Source organism: Mytilus galloprovincialis, chromosome 2, assembly GCF_965363235.1.
Source record: "Mytilus galloprovincialis chromosome 2, xbMytGall1.hap1.1, whole genome shotgun sequence".
Lineage (NCBI taxonomy): Eukaryota > Metazoa > Mollusca > Bivalvia > Mytilida > Mytilidae > Mytilus > Mytilus galloprovincialis.
Window position 1 is genome coordinate 26,532,711 of NC_134839.1, and position 18,129 is coordinate 26,550,839.

Here is an 18,129-nt window from a genome sequence, read left to right on the forward strand (position 1 = left end):
TAAAAATGGTCTGACTCATGCTTTAAAATCTATCTACTTTGTCTTTGAACAGGTTGGGCACAAGTCGGGAAATGTGGGATACATGTATTCCCTGCTTCAGGGAACGTCCCTGTTTTCTGGTGTGAAAAAACCAGTTTAAATGGGATTTCATTTATGGCATGAAAATTACAAAAGGACACGTTTTAATGTTATAACTGCATCAGTAGAATTCGTAAATACTTATAAGTATTTTAGGAAATACAAAACATCAATATAAAGTGAAGCCTTGTTTCTTCTAGAACTCGAAAAAACATACAAATCTTTGTTTAGGAATCAATTGACCAAGCTGCATGATCCAGGTGTAACTGAACATACAGTGAAACCTGTCCAAACCGAACACCCACGGGACTTTGCGTTATGTTCGGTTTTCACAGGTGTTCGGATTGTAGAGGTAGACGGAAGTCGACACCAAAATAATGTTGGCAGCAATAATAGGTGACACAACAGCCGACAGTTTATTTTTGTGTTGATTTAGATGTAAATGTAAAAAAAGATAAAAGATAGACGTTTTGCTACATTTTTGTTTATAAATCAAACACCACTCCGTCAATCACGGTCGTCGTTGGGAGATGTCCGACGTGGAGCGATTTTGCTTTTTATAATTATTTTCTCATCCGTTAATTCACTGACCAATTCAGATTCACAGTCATTGCATATGACGATTCCGTAGTTGAATCGGGAATGTCATTGTACACACGAGTTCTCGGACTAAACTGGTCACCCGCTGGTTGATACTTCGGCAAACGATAACAGTGAAACAACAGCAGGGGTCCAGTTTATTCTCGCACTTTATTGTTGCTAAATAGCTAACGGAAGTCTTCGGGAGAATTCGAATCAAATATATAGGGCCTCTAAAGGGAATCCAGCAATCGAAATACATTGAATTTGTTGTGTTGCACGACTTCTTAATCCGGTGAAAGGCTTTAAAACTATTATTATTTGATTAAACAGTTTAGCTACAGAATGGCAGTTTCGATTTTGTGGCCGTAATTATTTGAGTAAGGTGCATTTAATTGATCTGAGGGAAAGTTCCTTTCTTGTCATTATCGGCGATGGGGGTAGCTGACCAGTTTAACATTTACAAAAAAATAACTTTATACATGGACACAGACATGCTAATTAGTTTGTAATAACAACTCACAAGTTCATTAAACCTCAAATACCTTCGGGAATACTCTGCCATCCTGTGTTTGTTTAATTAAATCATGCAAATAATTAATTATATTTTATTGTTTTGATTGGTATTGATCGATTTTGACAGGTAATTTTTAGATACAAATTTTCTAACGAGCCTTCAAAAAGCGTTCGGAATTCGGTGTTGACAGGGTTCGGTTTTTTCAGGTTAAATTAACGTTAATTGATAGGGAAATTTTGTGGGACTTTGAAAATTGTTCGGTTTAAACTGAAATTCGGTTTTATCAGGGTTCGGTTTACCCAGGTTTCACTGTATTAACTGAATTATGTTCACTTCTATTGAAAATTTTTATTCATTGAATTTTAATTCCCAAGTGATACATGTATCTTTTTGTCATCTCATAATTGATGATCAAGGTATGAATTGGTGAACAAAGGAATTGTTTTGTTGTGAGTTATGCATCAAATTAGACCTGAAATAAGCTTGATTTTTTAACTAAAAAAACACTTGCTATCATTAAGCATTGTTATCACAAGTAGAATGTGTGCTTTTGTAGATTTAATTACATTAAACATGTTAAATGAATAGGAAAAAAAAGAAGGTCCCTGTATACTGTTTTTTAACACCAGAAAACTGTGGTGTACACTGAATTAGAATACAGGGAATACCCCACTTTTCTTGGCTTGAGCCTTACCTGTTGAATTTTGTACAAATTCAATATAGAAAACCATATCAAGGAATAAAATAAAATAATTTGCCTACCTACCTACCCATACCCTAACAACCTCAGTCGGGAGAGGGGAAACAAAGATATTTTTAATGTTGGCCTTTCATTCATCAAAAGAAAAAAATATTATATGATTAATATTTTAACAAATAGTATAGTGTTTCTATTTTCTGGTTTCTAGGAAAAGAATAAGAAAGAGGAAGAAGTAAATGAGTTTGTTAGTGCTGTTTCCTGGAGACCTGTGAGTATTCTTCTATAGTATGTCAATACAGTTCACACATGTGTATAAAATGTTACTGTGTCAAATCTGATATATTACTAATCAGTTAAATGTTCAATTATTAAAGATATCAAGGCTTGCAAACTATTTAAATTTTATACAGTGGAAAGTTGAGAAATATCTGTTGAGTCTGTTTTAATGATTTTTGGGGAAATATGTAAGCAAATGTGTTTTTCACCAACCTGCAAAAAAAATTGTTCTGTCTGTGAAACATTACCAAGAATATGGTCGTCTATTTTAAGGTCACTTAACAAAAGCAAAATCAGTACAAGACCAGAAAATTTTATGTTTGTAATTGAATTATATTGACATCATAACCATCTCGCAAAAGCAAGCTTGTCGCCACAAGAACATATTCTATATAAATGCATTTTTACAGATGGTGTAATTTTTGTAGAGCTTTTTCATGTCTTGTGAAAGCTGTTTTACAAAGTTGTGGAGAGTAAACTCCTACAAACATGAATTAATAATTTGGCATGAAACGTTGTCATTGTATGTCATAGTTTTATTTTTAATATTATCATTTATAGGGCTCCAATGTTATGGTTGCTGCTAATAGTCAAGGGACAGTAAAAGTGAGTTTGCATTTCTGTAACAAGATTCATAGATTGCATTTATGAAATTAACATTACATTTTGTAAAATACAATATATGTATAAGTTATAAATGAAATGATGGATCAGGCAATAACTTTAATGTTGTTACAAGTGCAGGGCTCACACTACTTCAGAATTATAGGGAGAAGTGACTTCTATTTTTGAAACTGATAGGGAGAAGTGGTGAGATTTGAAAGAGAAGTGCTCATTCACGCGGGTGCGCTACAATGTTTGGATTTTACAATAGTATAAAGGGCCAAATGTAAATAATGTTCTTTTTATGTTGTTCAATTCATATGAGTAAAAAATTACAATTAAAGTAACATTTGAAATTAAAAGTTGTTTAAGTTTTACTAAGGTTCTTGTGAGAAACTACCAACTAAATATCTAGCATTAAAAAAAAAAAATTATTTTAAAAAATGTAAAGAAATTATATCAATTACAATTTTATTAAAAATTATCTTGTGTATGAAATTCAGTGTTTCTCATAAAAAAAAATATAAAAGTTATTAAGCTGGGCCATAATATATTGATATTAGTATAATAGTCTCTGACAGAGTTAAGCAACTTTAATCAATAGTTTGAAACATTCATAAAAAATATAGGGAATTATATACACCTATCAATTAGATGTAACCAAAAGTCTCTTAATGCGTGTGGGATGCGTAATTTTTCCCTTTGGGATCAATATCCTTCTGTCAGCTGTTCCATCCGTGCGTCCGTAGTAATTATTGTAAAAGTACGGATTTCGGTCATAGCTGGTCCGGTTCAGATCCGTAGTTTAGAAATCAGTCAATGGCGGACGAATGCAAGAAAATTTACAAAAATAAAAGATGTTTGACAAGTTATTTGGAAAGGAACATGACGGTTTTAATGCAATAAATGGATTAAACATTTACTAGAGGCAACTTTTATCACGTTTAAATGAAGTAACAAACTTATTTTGCCGCCGAAATTTAGGTTGATGTACGTTTTCGAGTAACAAGCACCGGAACTTGCGAAAATGCACGAAGTGATAAAAAGTTGTATTTTTATCAAATAACCTGATACACACTGCGAAGACAATGCTTCAACCTCTTTTATAAAGATAATGAATAGTTTATGTCTGAATTTCTTTAATTATCAGTAAAAAATTAATGTTTCATCAACTTGGTAAAAATTGAAAATGTCCGATGACGGAAGCGACTAAAAGCGACTTTCGTCGAGAACAGGGCGACTTGTTTTCGCTTTTGGGGGTCAGGGAAAGCGAAGTGACGGTCGGGAGGGCGACTTCTTCGCCCAAGTCGCCTGGTAGCGTGAGCCCTGAAGTGGAAGCAGTCCTTTATTGTCATTGGCTTATCATCTATGTTAATTAGCTGTATTCACAGCCTGACCTCACATAGTGCGGGGAGATGAATATTTTTTATCCTATCCATGCCCATGTCAAGCAATTACCTATAAAAAGGGGGGCTTACATACCTGTTCTAATATTACTCTTTTCATTTCCTGTTAACACAAAGCAATGTTATAATATTCCAATATAAAATGGGGTGCCCATGCCTGACATCACAAAATAACGCTTGGTTTAAAGATATTGACAAATATTATGCATACTAAAATAAGCATAAAGGTTTGCATGAAAGAACTATTTCTTAAATGAACCATATCATATACAAATTTTCAACTAGAATGATTTTTATTTTTAAGACATGGATCTAGATACATGTACATACAGTGATATTTTCTTTGTTTATGTTTGCAGGTGCTTGAAATGGTATAGCAGCCAACAAGATGTTTATCTATGTACTAACAACAATTATCAAGTACAGAAGTTTGGATTACAAACAAAAGATTTTTGTGCTAGAGATATAAACTAGAACATTATTTTGATAAATTTCTATTTTTAATACAATAACAGAAAAGGTTGTTTAAAAATAAAGTTGCATATAACACATTCACTATTCCCACTGTAACTCAGTGGCAAAATAAATGTGTATTCTCTTTTCCCAATGTTACTCAGTGACAAAAACATTTTGCATTCTCTTTTCCCACATTTACTCAGGTTGTTTTCATATGCCATTTAAAAGTTTGGTTTTCAGAAAGATGAAGGTTGTATACTTACAAAAGTCATGATCAAACCTACATTATTAACTTAAGACTACTGTAAATTTATATTTAGGGTATATTATCCCAGTAGAGAGGGCTAGGATAAGCTAGGTTACAATAGAACAACATATAGTGGACATGGTCTATATTAAGACTACAAACACATTCAATTATCAAGGCCAGTAACCCTGCTGTTGATTCATTATAACTAGCCATTCATAATTATGCATTGTTCTGTGGGTAATCTTTACTTACCTGTTTTTGTAGATCATTTCTATAGTCTTTCCACTTGTCTGTTTTTGGTACCATCATTTAAGATCATTTAAGAAAATTATATGAAGTTGTTTAATGTTTTGTCCCTTTCAAATCTGTCAGATATTTTAATTTTAAACTTAATATTTAACTCCCAATCAAAGATTACAGATGTTGAAAAATTAGGATTGCCATGAAGTACTTTCAAATAATCTAAAGGTAAAGTCAGCCTTCGACAGTAATTGTGACTTTGTCATGAAATTTCTATAAGCAAAAACTGCCATTTGAAATTTATTGCGTTGAATTAATCAAATGTGGAAGTTAAGAAAAAAAACTTTTAAAGTTGTATTGCCAATAAGTACAACAGCTCAAGGACTGTTTGTAATAGTTATTTTAAAGAAAATATAATATCAAAATGATGGCCAACTCTTGACTTCAGACTTCCCTTATCTATTCAGTGAAAATTTAACACCATGTCAGAAACTGGAATATTTGATATGTCTTATTAATCCTTCAGAAAGCTTTTAAGGAGTGATTTATTGCATATTGTTTACTACTGTTTATGTATAATTGTATTTGTCTACCTCTTACTAGTGACCACCATCTTTACAGGAATATATTGTATTGTTAATGTACCTCAATTAAGAGATCACAGTTACTAAGTAATGATGTAATGTATACAGGTGTGTTTTTACCTGTTGTGGTTTCTTAGTACAGGTACATTTTACCTGTTATGGTTCCAGTATACAGGCTTTACTGTATTGTTGTTCATTTCATGTGCCACAAGTCATTTTAAATGAATTTTGTATATTTTTTGTATGTTAAGTTTCTTATTTATTATAATTGTTAAACTATTTATAACTTATTTCACTCTGAATAACTTCTGAAAGCTTATAAAAATGGTATTTATGTAATGTATTGTATATGAATTGAATCAGTTAGAAATTGCTTTATGTAAGCCGACAACTGTTAAATTTTATCAATGGTTTAAATTTGTTTTGAATAATATTTAGCACCAGATAGCCAGGCACAAGATAGAAAATTAACTAAATTAACTATTTTGATGTATTCTCTCATTTTCTATTTAACTACAGAAACGCTTTGAATAGAATAGGTTGATTGATGTCATTTAAAAGGTTTTAAAAGTAGAAAAAATTATTCAACTGCATAATTTATGAATTTAACATCAATTTTTTAATGTTCATTTGTACATTTTCTGATATTTCATTATCTTTGAAATATTTTAATATGGTTTTCAGATTTGCTTTCAGAAATTACACATTAAATGAATTTCACCTAAAAGGAATTTTGATAAAATTCAAGAATTGACATTGATGTGTGAGCTTGTTTCACATGAACTTGTAAAAAAATTTCAATTAACAAAAATAAATTGATATGAGCAATATTTTCTTTTATTCATATGTTAAATTTATTAAATGGAAAAACAGTGCTACTATGAGTGTACAATTACATATCTTTATATATCTTTAATCAATATGCTAGTGTTCGGTTTTATTGTGTACAAGTCTATAAACTTCAGTTCATATGATAATGTACAAGCTAATTAAATAAATGTGTGTCAGTGTTAAAATGTACAAGTTTAAAAATAAATTTAAGGATCATATCTCAGTGTTATAAAGTTCAGGTTCATTGAACTTTATCTATGTCAGAGCAAAGTAGTTCATGAACTTAGGTTTGCGCCAGTGTTCTATGTACTAGTTAATAAACTTTAGTGCACATGTCAGTTTTGGGGTGTATAAGTTGTTTCACTTGTCAGTGTTAAGTTGTACAAGTTGTTTTACTTTACTGCACATGTTAGTAGTGTTGGAGTGTACAAGTTGATTTACTGTAGCGCACATGTCAGTGTTGGAGTGTATAAGTTGCTTTTATGTAGTGTATATGTCAGTGTTGGAGTGTACAAGTTGTTTTACTTAAGTGTACATGTCAGCGTTAAAAGATACATGTTGATGAATGCAAGTCTGTCAGTGCTAGATTGATTTTAGTCCATATGTTGTAAGTGTGAATAAATTTACTAATTTGAAATGATAGTTCCTGAATGTAAAAATGTCTTTGGTTCAAATTTGAAATAAGAGTTGCAATATTTGGTGTAGACATGTTATGTACTTGTTTACATTTCACTTTATCCTCTGTAAACAAGGTTTATAAAAATAAGAGAAGAATGTATTAATTATTGTTATCAATATGAAGAGTAACCAAAGGACAAGCTATGAACTTATATGCAAAATATAGATCGCAGCTTATGATAATTGAAAAACAAACACAAAAAAATAAAAACAGACCAAAACAAGAAAAACTTTAACATTGACCAATGTACCATGAAAATGAGGTCAAGGTCAGATGTTACCTGCCAGACAGACATGTACATCTTAGTCATTCCATACATGATATATAGTTTACCTATTGCTTGTAGTACTGGAAAAACATACCAAAACACAAAAACTTGACATTGACCAATGAACCATGAAAATTAGGCTAAGGTCAGGACAGACATGTACACCTATAGTCATTCCATACACCAAATATAGTTGACATTGCTTGTAGTACTTGAAAAAAACCTACCCAAACACAAAAACATTACATTGATCAATGAAGCAAGAAATTGAGGTCAAGGTCAGATGAAACCTGCCAGACTGACATGAACCCATAACATTCATTCCATACACCACATATAGTAAACCTACTCCATTAGGATGGTTTAAAATAATAAAGGAAGCCAAATGATGGTAACAGTTCATAAGGCCTACTGGGCCAAGGAAGCAAAAAATTAAAGTAACAAGTGGATGCATGAAGATGTTAGAGATTCTCAATTCCTTTTCTCTCTAAGTTAAAAAATGTTCTTATAATTATTGGTAAATCATGCAAATTCACTAAAAACTGAATTGTTTTTGCTTGCAAGTTTATTTATATTGTCTTCTTTTTCTGACTATTCAGCTAAGAAAAATATGACTTCTATCATTAATCCAATATTTCTGCATTCAAAAGCTCCTCAAAAGCAAATTATATAAAAAAGAAGATGTGGTATGATTGCCAATGAGACAACTATCCACAAAAGACCAAAATGACACAGACATTAACAACTATAGGTCACCGTATGGCCTTCACCAATGAGCAAAGCCCATATCGCATAGTCAGCTATAATAGGCCCTGATAAGACAATGTAAAACAATTCAAACGAGAAAACTATCGGCCTTATTTATGTAAAACTAGAGGCTCTAAAGAGCCTGTGTCGCTCACCTTGGTCTATGTGAATATTAAACAAAGGAAGCAGATGGATTCATGACAAAATTGTGTTTTGGTGATGGTGATGTGTTTGTACATCTTACTTTACTGAACATTCTTGCTGCTTACAATTATCTCTATCTATAATGAACTTGGCCCAGTAGTTTCAGTGGAAAATGTTCGTTAAAATTTACAAATTTTATGAAAATTGTCAAAAATTGACTATAAAGGACAAGAACTCCTTAGAGGTCAATTGACCATTTCCGTCATGTTGACTTATTTGTAAATCTTACTTTGCTTTGTTTACAGTTTATCTCTATCTATAATAATATTCAAGATAATAACCAAAAACAGCAAAATTTCCTTAAAATTACCAATTCAGGGAGAGCAACCCAACAACAGGTTGTCAGATTCATCTGAAAATTGCAGGGCAGATAGATCTTGACCTGATAAACAATTTTACCCCGTGTCAGATTTGCTCTAAAGGCTGCAGTTTCAGAGTTATAAGCCAAAATCTACATTTCACCCCTATGTTCTATTTTTAGCCATGGCGGCCATCTTGGTTGGTTGGGCGGGTCACCGGACACAATTTTTAAACTAGATACCCCAATGATGATTGTGGCCAAGTTTGGTTTAATTTGGCCCAGTAGTTTCAGAGAAGATTTTTGTAAAAGATGACTAAAATTTACGAAAAATGGTTAAAAATTGACTATAAAGGGCAATAACTCCTAAAGGGGTCAACAGATCATTTTGGTCCTGTTGACTTATTTGTAGATCTTACTTTACTGAACATTTTTGCTGTTTACAGTTTATCTTTATCTATGATAATATTCAAGATAATAACCAAAAACAGCAAAATTCCCTTAAAATTACCAATTCAGGGGCAGCAACCTATCAACGGGTTGTCCGATTCATCTCAAAATTTTAGAGCAGATATATCTTGACCTAATTAACAATTTTACCCCTGTCAGATTTGCTCTAAATGCTTTGGTTTTTGTCGAGCCTGCAACTTTAGTTGCAGAAAGCTCGACAGGGATAGTGATCCGGCGTCGGCGGCGGTGTTAGCTAACTTCTTAAAAGCTTTATATTTTAGAAGGTGGAAGACCTGGATGCTTCATACTTTGTATATAGATGCCTCATGTTACGAAGTTTCCGTCAGTCACATGTCCAATGTCCTTGACCTCATTTTCATGGTTCAGTGACCACTTGAAAAAAAAGTTCAAATTTTTTGTAATGTTGAATTCTCTCTTATTATAAGTAATAGGATAACTATATTTGATATGTGCGTACCTTGCAAGGTCCTCATGTCTGTCAGACAGTTTTCACTTGACCTCGACCTCATTTCATGGATCAGTGAACAAGGTTAAGTTTTGGTGGTCAAGTCCATATCTCAGATACTATAAGCAATAGGGCTAGTATATTCGGTGTATGGAAGGACTGTAAGGTGTACATGTCCAACTGGCAGGTGTCATCTGACCTTGACCTCATTTTCATGGTTCAGTGGTTATAGTTAAATTTTTGTGTTTTGGTCTGTTTTTTTCATACTATATGCAATAGGTCTACTATATTTGTTGTATGGAATGATTGTAAGGTGTACATGTCTAGCGGGCAGATGTCATGTGACCTTGACCTCATTTTCATGGTTCAGTGGTTATAGTTAAATTTTTGTGTTTTGGTCTGTTTTTTTCATACTATATGCAATAGGTCTACTGTATTTGTTGTATGGAATGATTGTAAGGTGTACATGTCTAGCGGGCAGATGTCATGTGACCTTGACCTCATTTTCATGTTCAGTGGTCAAAGTTAAGTTTTTGAGTTTTGATCTTTTTATCTAATACTATATGCCATAGGTCAACTTTATTTAGTGTATGGAAATATTTTATGATCTTTATGTCAGTAGCGCAGGTTTCTTTTGACCCTGACCTCATTTTCACGGTTCATTGCACAGTGTTAAGTTTTTGTGTTTTGGTCTATTTTTCTTAAACTATAAGTAATAGGTCAACTATATATGTTGTATATAAGCATTGTTAGCTGTACATGTCTGCCTGGCATGGTTCATCTGACCTTGACCTCATTTTCATGGTTCATTGGTCTTTGTTTAGTTATCTTGGTTAATGTTAAGTTTATGAGACAGTTGTAATAAAGCTTTATACTTAGGACTATCAACATAATATCAATGATTAGTATAGAAGGCGAGACATTTCAGCGTGTGCACTCTTGTTGAGTTATAAGCCAAAAACTGCATTTTACCCCTATGTTCTATTTTAAGCCATGGCAGCCATCTTGGTTGGTTGGCCGGGTCACCGGACACAATTTTAAAACTAGATACCCTAATAATGATTTTGGCCATGTTTGGTTAAATTTGGTCCAGCAGTTTCAGAAGAGAAGATTTTTGTAAAAGTTAACGACGCCGGACACCAAGTGATGAGAAAAGCTCGCCTGGCCCGAAGGGCCAGGTGAGCTAAAAATGAACGAAAAACAAATATGTAACACATAAGCAAACGACAACCACTGAACTACAGGCTACTGACTTGGGACAGGTACAAACATAAATAATGTGGCGGGGGTTAAACATGTTAGCGGGATCCCAACCCTCCCCCTAACCTGGGACAGTGGTATAACAGTTCAACATAAGAATGAACTATAAAAATCAGTTGAAAAAGGCTCAACTCATCAGATGGACAAAAACACAAGTGGATAGTGCTTTATATTCAGAAACAACATAAATTCTTTCGATTTATAATTGGGATGTAAAGAAAAGATATTGCTCTGACCTACAGTTAATATTTCAATAGCAATTTTACATGTCTTCACTTAATCATGAAAACCTTGAAGAGATTTAAATGAACATTTTGCACCAAGACATGCTATATAACCTTGAAGAAACAAAGCAACATTTCTTCAAAGAACAAAATTGTTTTGAACATATAGATTTCTTATATTAACAATACTATTTGGGAATCTGGGACACTTGAATTATTGAAGTCATACAACAATCAGTTACTTTTGTGGTGTCTATACAATTTCTATTGTGACATCAATTTCTTTACAGGAATGGGTGTCATAAAAAAGAAGATGTGGTATGATTGCCAATGAGACAACTCTCCACAAGAGACTGAATGACACAGAAACTAAACAGCTATAGGTCACTGTAAGACCGTCAAAAATGAGCAAAGCCCATGCCCATGTAATGGTGGACAAAATGCAATAAGGTTGATTGTATAAGTTAAAATTGCTCAAAACTGTACTAGTGACCCCAACATCATTAAAAAGTTTATTTTAATGTGCATCTTTGTGGTTTTTTTTTATAAATTGTAATGTAAGAATTGAATTAATACATGTCTTTAAGATAATTTATTTTTCTCAACTTCAAATATTGATAGTCCTTCACCAGACAGTCCAATTGTTAATCTGAAAGTAGAAAAATAAATATTTAAATATGCACATACATTCTGTATTTGATTTGTGTATATATAAATAATAAAGCAAATTGGGTTTGGTGAAAGATAAATAGTACATTTTCTTCTGGAAAATCTTACAGAGTACACACAACATGTAACTGATTTGACACAAATAAGCAAATTCTGTCAGAATAATGCTGTGTTTACATTTTAATTTAACACTCATAACATCACTGTAATATTAACACTAAACAGAACATTTGACAAAAACAAATAATTTGACAAGCCTAGGAAGACCTATTTTTCACATAATATGTAATAAAGTGTGTCATTCAAATTGAATATTAAAGATGATTGTGTGATATTGGTTTTGCTCATTGTTGAAGGAGATATGGTGACCTATAGTTGCTAGCTTCTTCGTTATTTGGTCTGGTGGAGAGTTGTCTCATTGGCAATAATACCACATCTTTTCATTTTTGTATGTGAAATTTAAACTGAACATTTTTTAATCATTGATTTTTTTCTACTGATTTTAATCTTCAAATTTATATTTTTCCAACCTATTTTCATTCTCCCATAACTCCATATGTGATATATCAGGTACATTGACAAATCTGCACCATACCATTGACATCTAAAATAATAATAATAGCATGTAACTACATATTGAGATCAATTCATAATACCATATATATCTATAAACATCCATGAAGCAAAGTCAGTAGTTCATCTATAATGATCATAATTGTAACACGAAGGACAAGTGCAATTGGGTCTGCACTGTCATGTTTTAATATGCGTACAATAAATTTACTTAAATACAAAACAACATGATAATTACAGACAAACCTGCAATAAAGGTCATCTCTTTTAAGCAAAAACTTGTTTGGTCGGGTCACTCTTCTCTTGTCCAGCTATAGTAGTATGATGCATGAACTCCTGAAGGTTATTTTATGCATGTTTGTTTTACCAATCATACTTTTGGAAATCTGATTTACAGATTTGCATGAAATTTTATTGTCTTTTTAATGTAGTGATTTACAAATTTGCAGAAAATCTTAGGCTTATTTATATGTTGATTTTAGGGAAAAGTCCTTAAAAAAAACGCCATGTTGTAGCTTATTTAGCAACATTTGCTTTTTCACTCCAGCCGTATTCAAATACTGCTAGCAACTGCCACATTATATGATGTTTGCCACACTCCAATAAGATGTCTTATGTTCATGCATGGTTTCACTGCAAGGTGCTCTTTTCAAAACTAATAAATTTTAAAATTTCTTGGAACAATTAAAATAAATGTTATCTAAATAGTACACCTATTTCTATATTTCTGTATGTTATTGTGTTATCTATATGTGTACTTTTGTGGGTTTAAATAAAGAGCACTATAAATTTCTTACCTCAGGTTCAGAAAGTTGAAAACATACATCCCATAAACACAATCTCTGGTCCACTGATGCTGTTAAAACCTTTGTCTCATTAATTATCTGTACACCTGTAAATAGTTATATAGGAATATGTTTTTTACTAAAGGGACCTTTTTGTGGATTAAATTTGACATTGAATACGGAAACACCATTTGTATGTGAATTTAAATTTGTGGTTTGTTACATTTAACACAACAAAATCAATATAAACCATGTCTTTCAATTGGCATAAAATTTTGTGTTTGCAACCAAATTTGTATCCTAACAAAAAATTGACCCAGTTGAAGAACTAGATGTGACATGAATGGCCCCGTCTAAAAATTAGCCGAGCGTTTAGAAAAAAAGTCTGTATAACCGTGATTTTCAACAATTTATCAATGTCCAAAGCCCATTATTTCTGCAAAAATTAGAGGGGCGGAATGAAACTTAAACTTTATCTGTAACTCACATACCAAAAATCAGCCCAATATCTGAAGGCATTTAGAAACACGAATGTGCCCATAGTACACGGATGCCCCACTCACACTATTATTTTCTATGTTTAGAGGACCATGAAATTGGGGTAAAACTCTAATTTGGCATTAAAATTAGAAAGATCATATCATAGGGAACATGTATACTAAGTTTCAAGTTGATTGGACTTCAACTTCATCCAAAACTACCTTGAACAAAAACTTTCACCTGAAACTTGCACTATCATTTTCTATGTTCAGTGGACAAAGAAATTGGGGTCAAAACTAATTTGGCATTAAAATTAGAAAGATCATATCATAGGGAACATATGCACTAAGTTTCAAGTTGATTAGACTTCAACTACATCCAAAACTACTAGTACCTTGACCAAAAAACTTTAACCTGAAACTTGCAGTATCATTTTCTATGTTCAGTGGACCATGAAATTGGGGTAAAAACTCTAATTTGGCATTAAAATTAGAAATATATCATAGGGAACATGTGTACTAAGTTTCAAGTTGATTGGACTTCAACTTCATCAAAAACTACCTTGAACCAAAACTTTAACCTGAAACTTGTACTATCATTTTCTATGTTCAGTGGACCATGAAATTAGAGTCAAAACTCTAATTTGGCATTAAAATTAGAAAGATGGGACGAACAGATGGACGGCCACACAGACCAGAAAACATAATGCCCCTCTTTTATCATAGGTGGGGCATAAAAAAACCTGTATAATGGTTTGTTGCGGAATGACAGAATGACAGAATGACGGAATTACGGACAAGGGTTAAACTATATGGCACTGACAACTTCGTTGCGGGGCCATAAAAAAGCTTAACTAAGAGATTTGACTTTCTTTAAAAATTGAATCCTTATGTGGACTAGTTGCAGTGCATCATCCTTTTTCCTTGATTGTGACCTAATGAATTATCACATGGTTTGTACTTATATGAGCTACAAAACAGGTGCTACATCTGGAGCGGGATCTGCTGACCCTTCCAGAGCACTGGATATCATCCCAGGTTTTTTGCAGGATTCCCGCTGCTTATTCTTTAGTTTTCTATGGTGTGTTTTGTGAACTCTTGTTTTGAGTTTTTTGCCATGGCATTGTAGTTTATTTTGAATTATGAGTTTGAATATCCTTTTGGTGTCTCTAGCCTCTTTTTCACAATACCCTAAAATGTTTTAACAAAATGCAGTTTGATTTCATCTCTACAAATTGATCATGTGGCATACAAACAATTATGATCTTCACCTGTAATTTGAGCAGCATGAGCAGACAGCTGTTGACATTTTCCTTCAAGTTTTATACTGTTGTTGTCTTGTAATGAAATCACAGATAATACCAAGGCATTGTCATCTCCTCCACTCGCTATCATCAACCTACCATCTGTAATTATATCAAATATATTTTGTATATCAATTTACTATCTATATATCAATTTTGGTTCTAAGCATTGTGTATGAGTTACATAAACTTTGGATGAGGCAATTTTAAGTTAGAGTGTGGAAACAAAAATGGAAAGATGGACAGAAAGGTGGGAGAACAGACAGAAATAATAATAATATACCATCTGACTACTTCCTGTTGAGAAAACTATCCAAATTTAAAGTGAACATAATCAATTCAGTTGCACTTTGCTTTCTTAAGATGCAAATATTTTACATACATTCTTATCATTAAAGTTGAGAAAAAAATTAAAATAAAAACCATGAATATAACTCACCATGTAACTGTAAAGAACTTAATCCATTAACTCCAGACTGATGACTAGGTATCACAAATACTGGTTCACAAGACTTGTCCTCTACACTATTGTCTCTATTGCTACTAATAGGGTCTTTATCAAAACATTTCTCTCCTTCAGAGCTAGTACTGAATATAACTTTATTCTCACTTTTAGTACATGTATCCACTTTATCCACATTAGTTATGCTTGTGCATTTTGAATTTAATGTAGAGGCGTCTTTGAAATTTGATAAATGTGTACCATTAAATTGATTGTTTTCAACATTTTCTTCTACCATTATTGTATTTGATATCATAAATGACATAAGTAATTTAGAAATATCCCACAATGCAATTCTTCCATCAGTTCCTGCTGATAAGAATAATAACTGCTGGCTTCCATTTGTTGAGGAAACAAATGTATGAGTTATCCTGAGTACACAATGATCATGAAAAGAAGAGTAGTATAATGGTATCAAATCCTTAGATGTCTCGCTGAATATGAAAAACCTAATAAAAATGAAAAAAATCTATATATCTTTATTCTTAAGGAAAATAATATCTACCTTCATGTAAATTTAATTAGGACATATAAGAGTAGACATCAATGAGCAGTTACTCAATGATTAAAGCATTAGGAGATCAACAGCTATAATGTCTTCAATCAATGTCTAAACAAACATATCAGACGCCACCTTTTACATTATTTGTATGAAGTATTCACATATCAAATGAACGTATCTTACAATTTTGTCCATTTATTAATAATTCCATTTACAAATGAACATAATAATTTTTAAATATAGCAAGTATAATGATATTTTGATGGTACTGAAAGTTCATAAACTTTTGCCTGCTTTTAGTATAACAATTGTCGCAAAATTGATAAAAAAATGTGTGAAATTACCCATTATTATTGTAATTTCTGGAAATGCTGCAATGCTGCATAAAAGTAATGTTGTGAAATTCAAAATGTGAGTTTCATTTTTGTGACACCTATGAAATTTGACAATGATTAAACAAAATTCCTAGTTTAAAATAGATTTTACCTGACATAGCCATCAGAACATGCAGCTCCTAAAACATAGAGATGACCAGGAGCGTCTACAACAATATCCTGTAAAGACAGTACACACAAGTCCATAATCCTCGTCTCTGGATTTGAACGGAAAGATTTGGCTTTCTTCTGTTTTCTTGTTAACCATTCCTCATTCAAATGACATGACTTTAAAGTTTGAACTGAAGTTTTGATATCACAAATGTCAGTCTCTTTCTGGATTAAAATCCTAGAAACCACAAGTTGTGCCCTAGCACCTCCAGTAAAAACAAGATGGCCTCCATGAATGTTTGAAACACAGCTTGCCATACACTTTACATTTGAAATATGATCCCTAAGAGTATGAAGACAGGAAAGCTTTACAATTCCTTTTTCATTATCTGCATCACAATGAAGGAAAACAAAAATTTATAGTCTTTATAATATTTTCATATATTTTGAATTTTTCAAATTTTAACCTGCAGTTGTTGACACTGATTGTTAGCCATTTAATAAATACTAGAACACATCCATGATATCGCGGGTCCGTGACTGAATTAAAGTATATAACAATGCCTCAGCCTTATTTTAGTATTGGTATTTTCATCTGATAAAGTCATGCCGATTATGAGATACACAGTTTTCTCTGCTTTCAAATCTTTCTGTTTGAACCCGTTGACCTGGAACTTATCAATTAATGGTAATATTAATTATTTGGAAAACAAAAGGTCCTGAAATGGAGTATCTTTTAATCATAAGCATTGTCCTATATAAGTTGCCTGTTACCTGTTACCTAAACTGTATATTCCGCCTCTATAAGTTATAAATAAAGTTTAATTCTTTGATTCGCTGTTTTACGTCATGCCCGCTAAGAAATTGAAAACTGTACCTATACGCCTTATTTTAAGTCCAGATTTTTAGTATTCGTATTGTTATCTTAGAAAGTCTTACTGATTAAAATACTGCAATAGGTAACAATTTGACAATACTTGAATTTAGTAGAGCCAACCCTGTGATTATGACCCGTGTATATAGTAAAATCCTAAATACACTGTTTGGTGGTGTGCCTGTCAGATGTGGAACGTACAGATAAGGAAATAGGTAACAGGTGAATATACTATTGGTATCGGATTCGACCCGGAACTTGTTAATTATTGGCAATATTAATTATCTGGAAAACAAAAGGGTCTGGAGTGGTGTAATTTTTAATCTACACCATTATCCTGTATTAGCTATATATAAAGTTGTCGTTTTAACCCCATGACAGCTGACAAATTGGACCTCGTTATTTTAGTATTATAGATTTAGATAGTTTATACAGACACAAAGAGATCATTTACATCATTTCCTTTTCTGCACTGGCTAGAGGTATAGGGGGAGGGTTGAGATCTCACAAACATGTTTAACCCTGCCACATTTTTGCGCCTGTCCCAAGTCAGGAGCCTCTGGCCTTTGTTAGTCTTGTTTTATTTTAACTTTTAGTTTCTTGTTTACAATTTGGAGTTTAGTATGGCGTTCATTATCACTGAACTAGTATATATTTGTTTAGGGGCCAGCTGAAGGACGCCTCCGGGTGCGGAAATTTCTCGTTGCATTGAAGATCTGTTGGTGACCTTCTGCTGTTGTCTGTTCTATGATCGGGTTGTTGTCTTTTAGGCACATTCCCCATTTCCATTCTCAATTTCATGTATGAATAAACCCTGCAATTTTAATCTAATTCCAGACC

At 32.6% G+C, this 18,129-nt stretch overlaps 2 protein-coding genes across 4 annotated transcripts in view; one reads left to right on the top strand and one right to left on the bottom strand.

The window, feature by feature from the left end:
- Positions 1–7,298, top strand: part of LOC143063262 (E3 ubiquitin-protein ligase COP1-like) — a 29,290-nt gene extending 21,992 nt beyond the window's left edge. Inside the window, exons 19-21 of the mRNA XM_076235300.1 lie at positions 2,083–2,142; positions 2,712–2,756; positions 4,519–7,298. Coding sequence (XP_076091415.1) covers positions 2,083–2,142; positions 2,712–2,756; positions 4,519–4,536 — 123 coding nt within the window. The 3' untranslated portion in view covers positions 4,537–7,298. The remainder of the gene's footprint in view (positions 1–2,082; positions 2,143–2,711; positions 2,757–4,518) is intronic.
- Positions 7,299–11,693: 4,395 nt separating this feature from the next.
- The window catches only part of LOC143063264 (tRNA (34-2'-O)-methyltransferase regulator WDR6-like), a 35,348-nt gene continuing 28,912 nt past the window's right edge, over positions 11,694–18,129 (bottom strand). For all 3 annotated transcript variants that reach the window (XM_076235305.1, XM_076235304.1, XM_076235306.1), the window contains exons 20-25: positions 16,417–16,804; positions 15,366–15,877; positions 14,894–15,028; positions 13,156–13,250; positions 12,316–12,389; positions 11,694–11,765 (exon numbers count right to left, since the gene is read on the bottom strand). In XM_076235305.1, coding sequence (XP_076091420.1) covers positions 11,699–11,765; positions 12,316–12,389; positions 13,156–13,250; positions 14,894–15,028; positions 15,366–15,877; positions 16,417–16,804 — 1,271 coding nt within the window. In that variant the 3' untranslated portion in view covers positions 11,694–11,698. The remainder of the gene's footprint in view (positions 11,766–12,315; positions 12,390–13,155; positions 13,251–14,893; positions 15,029–15,365; positions 15,878–16,416; positions 16,805–18,129) is intronic.